This window comes from Perca fluviatilis, chromosome 15, assembly GCF_010015445.1.
Source record: "Perca fluviatilis chromosome 15, GENO_Pfluv_1.0, whole genome shotgun sequence".
NCBI lineage: Eukaryota > Metazoa > Chordata > Actinopteri > Perciformes > Percidae > Perca > Perca fluviatilis.
In genome coordinates, this window is record NC_053126.1 from 30,365,258 (window position 1) to 30,375,941 (window position 10,684).

General features: G+C 41.7%; 1 protein-coding gene and 1 pseudogene across 1 annotated transcript; both read left to right on the top strand.

Moving 5' to 3' along the window:
- The first annotated feature begins 6,180 nt into the window (after positions 1-6,180).
- Positions 6,181-8,141, top strand: LOC120575289. Its single transcript, XM_039826010.1, has 6 exons — positions 6,181-6,338; positions 7,248-7,318; positions 7,406-7,582; positions 7,673-7,734; positions 7,817-7,909; positions 7,997-8,141. The coding sequence occupies exons 1-6, from the start codon at positions 6,181-6,183 to the stop codon at positions 8,087-8,089; spliced, it is 654 nt and encodes a 217-aa protein (XP_039681944.1). The 3' UTR covers positions 8,090-8,141.
- A 354-nt stretch (positions 8,142-8,495) lies between these two features.
- Positions 8,496-9,694, top strand: LOC120574206 (annotated as a pseudogene).
- Positions 9,695-10,684: the final 990 nt, after the last annotated feature.

A 10,684-nucleotide genomic window follows, 5' to 3' on the forward strand; every position in this document is an offset into this window, starting at 1 on the left:
TTCATGACCGCGGGTAGCAACTAACTTCTCCCTTTCACTGCATACGCTAAGGAAAATAAAATCCTCTGCAGGCCTAGTGAAACGGTCTGCTTCCACACGATAGATACTAGAGCCATCACGACTGTCCCATTGAGACACATACACCAGCTCAGGCAAGCCAGGATTATCAAGGTCCAGAGAGACAACATCACGAAAAGGCCCCAGTCTTTCACAGAAATTGTACAGGCTGTTTTGGCTTTGCTAGATAGTTCTACAGCAACACTAGTGTAAACAGCTAATGTTACGTATCCTGCACTGTATTGAATTGAATAACGGTATCCATTGACACCGACATATTCCAGATCAGATGTACATGGCTCAGTCATGCTTGTAGGAAAGATCTCCGAACGGATCAGCTTCTTTCGAGGGGCCTGACTCAAACTGCATGTTGTTCCAGTATCAGTCTCACCGCATCCCCATAGCTCTTTTTGGCGGGTTAGGGCGATACCAAATGTAGTGGCTCCTGTTCTAGATGTCTCACCTTCTTCAACAAAAGATGATCCAGATTGTTGTCCAAATGCGGGGAAAGCCATGGCTGAAAAACGATTCCTCTTTGCTTTTTCCCAAAAAAAAGAATTAAAAAGTGAAAACTCCAGAGTACTTTGAGGAAGTCTGAGAAAACGAGGCAGCAAGCGAGCTAGCAGAACAGCTAAAAATGGTGGATAAAAAAGTGAGCAGACAGCCTTGAAACAAGGGGTTTTAAACACCACAAACCCCACCCTGTAGGGCGTTTTTAAAATCAAACCAATAGCAAACCCATTCTTAACAGCTAACCATTGGTCTATCCGGCGGTATTAACACCTTTTTTTTACAAAAATGTAAATGATGCCTCACCCCCGTAAACCATGACGACCGCGACACCGGCGTCATCACATCCGCTAGATGCGTCGCGCGCGCTTCGACGATTAGATGCACTACCATATTCGGCCACTAGATGGGCTCGCGAGTGCCGGCCGTTCGACCGAACATCATCACATCCGCTAGATGCGTCGCAGCTTCGACGATTAGATGCACTAACATATTCAGCCACTAGATGGCGATGCGAGTAATCGACGTGCGGCCGCGCCGTCATCACACGCGCACATATCATCAGTTGGCATGGCGGTTTTTGCGTGTGCGTGTGAGATGACGTCACACATGCAGCGCGCCAAAACCGCCATCTTTATACTACTGACAGATATCTAATATTTAATAGTCCACATCTAATTTTCCTATTTTGTTCTATTGCAGTAGTTTTAATTCCAATTAGGTTGTTAAGTATAGCGCATCTTTTGTTTACCTTTGATTTAACCGATCTGAGCGGGGGGACAGACACCGTGCTTATTAGACCATGAGTGGGCGACTGCTCCAACGGGAAGCACAGAGGGCGCGGTAGCACTGCACCTCTGATTACTAATATCAAACTTGGGTTGTCATGGTTTATGTCTGATAAACTCGTTCAGATTTTTGATATGAGGGCCGGCACCGTCCCAGGTGGGATGAATGCCGTCTCTCTAATCAGACCAGGCTTTCCCCAGAACGCCCTCCAGTTATTCACATAGCCCACATCATTAGCTGGGCACCACCCGACAACCAGCGGTGGAAGGATGACGATACGGCTGTACATTTCATCATTGGTCAGGTTTGGCAGGGGTCCAGAGAAAAACTACTGAGTCCGACATTGTCTTTGCGTATGCACAAAGTGACTCAACATTCATTTTAGTGATCTCCGATTTACGACCATTACCACCTACGTGAAGTATGATCTTACTGTATTTACGGTTCTTTTTGCCAGCAGTTTTAGATGGGTTTCTATATCGCCCGCTCCAGCCCCGGGGGACATAATGACCGTAGGTAGGCCTACTGTAGCCGCCGGGGCGCGCTGGCTTCACATATCGCAGTATAGAGCTCCCAATAACCAGAACTGGCTTCTCAGCGGGTGTATCGCTGAGTAGGGAGAACCTGTTAGAGAGGCGAAGACGGCTCCGGTTTAGAGCGACCTTCATCATGTGCACTCCCTGGTCTAGATCTAGCCTTCGCTTCCCTCGGACAGTCACCCACTTTCCCCCGGCTGCTCGGGGTCTGCCGGGGGACAGCTAGCAGAAGCTACAGAAGCTACAGTATGTTGGCCGCATTAACTACATGGTGCTGGCTAGCTACGGAAGCATACGATTCTGATTCCATGGTGCGGAGCCGTGACTCAAATTCACTAAGCCTTGCCTCCAAAACAGCGAATATACTACATTTATTACATGTATCGTTATCACTAAAGGAGGCGGGGAATAGCTAAACATTTGACACACAGAGCAAGAGAGAGCAGGAGAGGGAGAGGAATTAGCCATTGCTAATGGCTAAGCTAAAGTAGCTAACAGTGTTTTAACAATTGTAAATTCAGCGAGTCAGTCGCTGTAAGTGAAGCTAAGTATAAGTGCTTGAGTAAAACAATTGTAATTCAAATGCAATCCAGGCAAATAGCTGCTAATTTAAACAGTGAAGCAGAGTTCAGTAAGTTTTTGCCGGAGCAGCAAACTAGCGTTTGTAACACGGGAACACCGGAAGTGACACAATACGCTCACCTTACACGTCGGCAGCAGAGTGTAAGACAATTTACACTGTCTCCAGATATGCATTTGGCTGCGAACACGATTTTGGCGCACTGTGGAAACAGAAAATATCTTGAAATCTGATGGTAAACCTGTGTTAAATCATCACTTAGTAGCTGAACTGCTTGATGCTATCTTGCTTCCTGCAGCTATCTCTGTGTGTAAGTGTGACGCACACACACACAGTACGGATGTGGTGTCTCAGGGGAACGCTAGAGCAGACTCAGCAGCTAAAACCGCAGCTCAACTCCCTTTGTCAGATCACACATTTACACACACACACACACACACACACACACACACACACACACACACACACACACACACACACACACACACACACAGTATCTCTCACTCCATACTCCCACCACTGTTACTGCCCTTAAAATTTTCTCCACCGTGGATGACAGACGTTTTTCGTCAGGAGCAGGGGCCACCGTCACTGATCGAGAGTGGTGGAGCCCGAACGGCAAACCGTGCCTGCCCAGCCATTTCTTTCCTCATTTCGCAAAGTTGACACATAGGTTAGACCATGTGTCAAAAAGGGAGATGATGAGTATGATGGAACAACATTGGTTCACTAAAGGATTAACTATTTTTGCTCAAAAATACTGTCAGGCACGTGTCATCGGCGCAACACACAACGTAGTGAAAAGATTTTTTGCATCCTCACCGACGTTGTCATTAAACTCGTTTAAATGATCATACGACGCCTCCTTGCTGCTTCGTCGCCTCCATGCTGCTTTGTGTTTTGATGACGCATGCGGCGGTGCGGCGCTGGTGGCTGGTGTTGCCAGATTGGGTGTGTTTTTCCACTACATATTAAAGCCTGTTTACGGTGTGTTTTAGCCGGGTTTTCACCTGGAAGGCTCTATAGAAATCTGGTACACTATTGAACGAAGTTAAACTGAGACAGCGTGCCGTTCACAGACACCAGAATGAACGAGTTCACAGTAACGCTCATCAGGCAGTAATACAGTACAGTACGTTCAGTTCACGTTCGTCCAAAATATGAACAAGTTCATGAACTATCGTTCAATGAGTTTGCTCTACTCTTTAGGATGTCTATGTCCACACAGAAACAAACAGCAATTGCCTTCATACACTCACATTGATGATGGCTAAAATTGAATCTTTGTGAATTTTTTGGCTTGATAATGGAAACTGTGAAGTGTTTTGTAAAATAATGTTTAATGAATAATCAAAAGGGGGGAAGTGTAGTGGAAAGATTTTATCTGTCATACTGATGTGTTATATTTCTTTTATATGTTGTCCATTACTGCATGTTTTTTCATATTCTCATCACTTTATATGTATTTACTTTTATACAATACAATATTTAATCTGTTTATATGATATTATAATATATAGGGATCCATTATAGTACTCCATCATCCGTAGTGCTGAGGCTACACAGCCCCTCTCTTTCTCATGCTGCTCAGCACTAAGCAGTGCCTGGCAGAGGGCCAACTTCAGTGGCTTGGGCAGTCTTCTCTGAAAGAAATCTCAGGCTCAGCAGTAAAAGGAGGAAAATCTGCAGTACAAGGAGCTGAGTCTAGTCCCTCCCTCTGTATGCTTGGCTATAAAACTCTGAGAAATCCTTTGTCCTCGACACACTTTCTCAGATTGCATTTTCACTCTGTTAAACTGTCTCCTTCGACTTGCAAGAAGAATAAATAAAATAACTGATAACTCCAGTGTGTCAGACAATCTTAATTTACAGCTTCATCACCGAACACCAAAGAGATTTTCCACAACAAGATCTAAGTTTTAATATGTTAAAAACCAGCAAAGCCAGAAAAAACTATTTGGTTTTTGATATGTCCAACTGTATTCCTATAGTTCCAAGTCCGTGTTGACTGGCCTATTAACATATTTGAATATTGTAATTTATACTGATGAAAAAATATTATATTAATATAATTGACATATTAATACTTATGAGCTAGTTTTGTGGCTCTGTGTCATAATTTATATTTTTCAAGGGACTTGAATCCAGTTAGTATAACTGAAGCAAAAGGAGAACTGGTTGGTCTCTGGAAATATGATAATTTTATTATATGTAGTCAATAGGTGCAAACAGCAAATTATAGTCATATGGACAGTAGCCCATGATAATTGTATTACTGCTCCTTTGCACATATTTGCGAATTATCGTGATTAGGTCATGAATTGTTAATGTTTATTATTATGATGTTTGTAGAATTCTATAATCTGGTATTTTGTATTTCATTTGCATTGGATTATATATTTTTTTTTTTTTTTTTTTTTTACCAAGAACCAACCGGAAGAGGAGTAAATTTTAAAAAAAATTTTTTTTGTTTTTTTTTTTTTTTTTTTTTTTTTTAAAGGTTTTTTTTTAATTGTGCACTGTCACTGTCTGAATAAAATTACATTACATGGCCCCCTAGAAGGTTAATAAAGCTATATACAAAGTATCCAGAAATAGTAATTGTTTCATCCTGCAAATAATATATTACCTTCTTAAATATTCAAATATGTATTTTTGATGTTTATGCTACCTTTATTAGCTGTTTCTATTGAACCATTCAAGTCCAGCATGGGTCTTTAAAACCCATTTCAGTATATTTCAATTAAGACATCTTTATTTACACCTATATTAACCGTCTTGTATTATTGTAAATAAACTTTTCACTTTCTTGCTGAGAGTTGAAAATTGAAACCACTACATCCCAGTGCCTACAACAACTGGGGGGGGAAAAAATCACAGCAATTGCAATAACAGAGACTTGGCTGACAGTAGAAAATCATTTAGTTGAGACTGAAGGATATAAACTGTTTTTTATCAACAGGAAACAATCAAAGATTGGGGGAGTTTCATTATGTATTCACAAAAGATATGAATGTAAAATAGTAAATAAAATGTCTTTTGTTCTAGATACAATCATGGAATCATCACAGTATAAATTGAAAGGGAAAAAATCTAAAAACATTATCATTAGTTGCATTTATAGGAAACCAGGATCAAATATTGACATGTTTAAGGAAAAATTATCAGAAATGTGCAGTAACAGCAATAACAAAAAAAAAATTCTGCGGAGATTTCAATATTGACTTGCCCAATCCACAACAACACAAGAAAACTACAGAGTTCATTAATTTGATGTAAATTACTGGTTTATATCCCTCAATCACTCGACCAACCAGAATTACAACCAATAGTGCTACACTAATTGATAATATATTTACCAACGTCATTGACTATAAAGTTGAAAGTGGACTAATCATAAATGACGTGATCATCTGCCAGTTTTTGCAAACATGCATAGCTACACTCAGACCAGGAAATAAAACAAAATATACACAATGACCAGGGGCCTGTTGCACAAAAGTAGAATTAAGACATCCGGGATAAATGACTCAGCTGAGCTCAATGAAGCCAAAACATGTGCGTCCAGGCTTAATTGGTTGCACAAAGACCAAGCCAGGATGAGCAGACACGGATTCATTAAGCCAGGTGAAACCAATCCTGGATAGCTGCGCGCTCACGGCTCACTCAAATAGACCCCGCCACAGATCACAGATTAACTGATTTACCATGGCAACTAGAGCCGCGTACTTTTCCCCGTCGGAAGCACAAATCCTCATGGAGGCATACGAGGAGGTAAAAGGTATAATTAAGAAGAAAGGCAACACCGCCACAGTGATAAAGCAAAGAGAAAAAGCGTGGCAAAGTATTGCAGACCGCCTGAATGCGTAAGTAGTGCACAATTACACACTCACCGCCCGGCTCAAACATCACAATTACAATTCAAATATTTAATTCACATCTCCAAAAACGCAGTTGTACTGTAATTATGACACGGTTAAATTTTTAATTGAAATGCACTGCAGATATGAGTGAAATTGTGTAAAGTAACTCCATCACACTGTATAAAGCTATGATAAATTATTATTAAAGCCTTACATTATTATTTAACGTTACTACGCTCAGTACGGTTTAATCTTAGCCGTTGTACTCTGCTTCTTATGTTGTCCACCGTTTTTTTGTGTGTTTCTCCTGCTTTTATTAATGTAAAGCTGCTTTGACAGAATGAAACAATTGTGAAAAGTGCTATATAAATAAATTTTAATTGAATAAATAGATGAGCTATAATAATAATCACTTTAATTTATATAGCGCCTTTCAAAGGACCCAAGGTCGGTTGCTCACTGCACTGCAAAATGTCTTTCTTACTTAGTATTTTTGTCTTGTTTTCAGTAAAAAAAAAAATATCTCAAAAAAATCTTAAATATTTTCTTGAGCAAAATTACCTAGGAAAATAAGCAAAAAAATCTGCCAGTGAAACAAGAGAACTTTTCTAAAATTAAGTGTTTATGGAAAAAGTAAACTTATTTCAAGAGAATTTTTCTTATTATATTGACAGATTTTTTATTTTTTTGCTTGTTTTAAGCACACATCTACTTAAAGTTTATATTTTTTGTCTAAACTATACTTATTTTGCTAGGTCATTTAGTAAATCAAGAAAATACATCTTTATTTAAGTTTTTTTTTTTTTTTTTATTTTTACTGAAAACAAGACAAAAATACTAAGTCATTTTTTGCAGTGTGACTCCATTAAATGTTCTTGTGATAAAGAATGTGTGTGTGTGCGTGTGATGTAGATTAAACATGAACGGGCCAAAACGGACATGGCAGCAGGTCAAAATCAAATACAAGAACATTCTGCAGAATGGTATGGTCCCTGACTAATATTTAACAAAGCACAAGCATATATTGTACCCAGAAGGTGCCTGCTCACACATTGTCTGTACTGTTTTAGCAGTGAAAAAGAATACCCACAGACAAGGCACGGGTGGTGGGTCACCAAAGGCTGACCTTACCCCAGCAGAGGACATGGCCTTGGAGCTAAATAAAGGCAGGCCCGTCTTAGAGGGGATCCCTGGGGGGAAAGAGACGAGCATAGGTTCCTCCCAAGATGCCACCCGCTTCATTCAAGGTATGTCCTTCCATCTCTACATGGGATACAACCACATTCATATTGAATCAATTTGGACTGTCTGACTTTGGTTTACCTATTGCCTTGCAGGGTCTGGCAGCACTGTGTTCCTGTTAGAGCCACCAGCACAAGCACCAGACGATGCTGATCCAGTGAGTACTCCATCAAAGGCATACTGTAGGCCTGGCATGTCTTGTCTACTAGCTTCAATATGATTCCGATTAAATGTGATAGGGTGAAGGCCCCAGTGCAGCAGCAACAGCACATGATAGAGACGACGATGATGATGAGGAGGAGACCATCTCTCTGGATTCCGGAAGGCATGAGGTATCATGTTAAGACTGTGAAAGTACTATTTACTCTACAATGGTGAGGAGTCCTCATCAAAATCAAAAAATCTAATTTCTTTTACAGGACCCAGATGCTATACAGTGGGAAAACCAGCCTGGCAACATAGTGCGTATAAATAAAAGGACACCACATCCTGCCAAATTCCAGCTGCGCTAATTGTATTGTGTTCACAGAGCTCACAAGCTATCAGAAAGTTGTATGGCAACCACCTCCGCGCCAAATAGAACTGGCAGACATAGACATTCAGTACAAGAAGAAAAAGATTGAAAATCTTGCACTGGAGTCCGAAATAAAAAAGAGGACAATTAGGAAACTGGACCTTGAAATAAAAAAACTTGAGAGGGAGGTGAGATATGCCTTCAATGTACACTGTATGCTAACTGTAACACAAATGTATTAATCATTATTTTTCTTTCCTCCCCCAGCTCCAAGAAGATGACACAGCTCAAAATAAGAATTAGGTATATTCTCGTAAAGTCAAGTGAGCCATGACATATGAGCTCTTATTGTGATCACACAGGACGGTGGCATCTTTATAAGGTTTTTTTTATTTTCCCAGCAATCGGTACAACCAAGTCATAGTTATAAGGCATCGCCCTCTTTTGCCCACCCCCCCAGCACCAGGTGTGGCCACTAGCCTATATGAAGGCCCAAAATTGTGTGTTCCTTTCTGCTCTGACAATGGCATGCCCATTCTTGCGAGATGTGGTGGATGAAGAAGCACTTGTGCTGAGGAGAGCCTTCAGGCGAGAAAGGGTCTTCAGGGACCGGTTGGACCCACTGGCCTTCCCTGATGACCATCTATATGAAAGATACAGGTTTTCTGCAGATGGCATCAGGTATCTATGCAGACTACTGGGTCCCAGGATTAAGCACCGCCACTGCACGGAGCCATGCACTGAGTGTGGAGCAAATGGTTTGTGTGGCCTTGCGCTTTTTGCTAGTGGAGCCTTCCTGTACTCAGTGGGGGATGCAGAACAGCTGAACAAGGCCACAATTTGCCGCACAATAAGGGTGTGTTGTCCGGCTATCAAAGCATTAGCAGATGTCTTCATCTCCTTCCCTGGCCACAGAAGACTCTGTGACATCAAAGAGGAGTTCTATAGGATTGCAGGTAAGAGGATCTACAAATTACAGGACAACTGTTAACACATAGTAGGATACTCATTACTTTGTGTGACAGGTTTCCCCAATCGTCATTGGTGCAGTGGACTGCACACACATAAGGATAAAAGCCCCCTCAGGTGCCCATGAGGCCGATTTTGTGAATAGGAAATCCTTTCACAGCATTAATGTTCAGGTGAACATAACTTTTGATATTGTCCATTGACGAACACTCTGCATTGCCAGTGATGTGCATTGATTGGTGTAATATTCCTCATCTTATGATTTCAGATGGTCTGCAATGCTGACTGTGTGATCAGCAATGTTGTGGCAAAATGGCCTGGCTCAGTCCATTACTCCAGAATCTTTCGGGCCTCTGAAATCTATCAGTGCCTATCACAAGGTAAGCCACACAACCCCTATTTATAGCCATCATGGCTGTGTCAAGAATATCACTGTGTTTATGAGGTAGTAATGATGAGATTTTGTGTTGACAGGTGAATTCTCTGGTGTGTTTCTGGGAGACGGGGGTATGGCTGCCAGCCTTTTCTCCTGACACCTTTCACAGACCCCCAGGAAGCACAGCAGGCCTACAACCATGCCCATGCCAGGACCAGGGCCAGAGTTGAAATGACCTTTGGCCTCCTGAAGGCACGCTTTCACTTCCTTCACAAATTAAGGGTCAGCCCTGTTAGGGCATGTGATATTACTGTGGCTTGTGCTGTCCTCCACAATGTGGCCTGCCTGAGGAAGGAGAGGGCCCCCAGAGTGCCACCAGCGATGGACTGGGACAATCCGACAATCTTCCCTGATGACGACAGTGGTCGGCTGCTGAGGGACCAATATGTGTTGAATTATTTTAGTTAGTATGTGTGCTTTCAATTTTGGTAAAATATGTCCTGCGGTGGCAGAGGAATTTGGGTTTTTTTGGGTTCGTTTTTTTACAAATTTGGCCTCTTATGATGTTTGTGCGGTATACTGTGTGTAATACAAGGCTGCAGGGAGGCTACTGCATCCATTCATTTGTCTGTTCAGTTGATGTGTATGGATTTGTCCTGCATTTATTTTAGTGTGCAGACATGCAGGGTGTGTTATATACAGACCTTTGAATGTGTATGTATCATTTTGTATAATATGCTTTGATTCTGTGCTTTCCATCTTGAGTCACTGTGACTTCAGTTTCAAAAGGAGCTGATGGTTTACCTGCTTTGTTTTGTCCTTATTCAATAAAGGAACATAATGTTACACATTGTGTTTTTATATTCATATGGAATGTGTATTTGTGTATTTGTTTATATGACAGAGTACTGGCAGTATAAATTATGCAACCCGTTCTCATTCCGAACTCGTAAAATAAGTAAGTTTGGTCAGTGTCCTTCAGCGTCTGATGCGACGAAAAAGGCACCCTTCGGCGTATTTGTGTAACGTACTGGGGAGAGCCGCAGTTGGAGGAGACTTAGCGAGTGGTATGTAAGGGGAAATTGCTGCGTAAGGATGGTGGTTGGGGTGGCGGATGGGTAAAACACCGGACTTTCACTCAGGAGACTCGGGTTCGCGCCCCGCGTGTGGCGTCTTGTTTCCCCCCGTCTACGGCGTGTGTTTCCCGGCTTTTGAGGCGTCCTTTTCCCGTTGTTTTTCTTTTGTTTC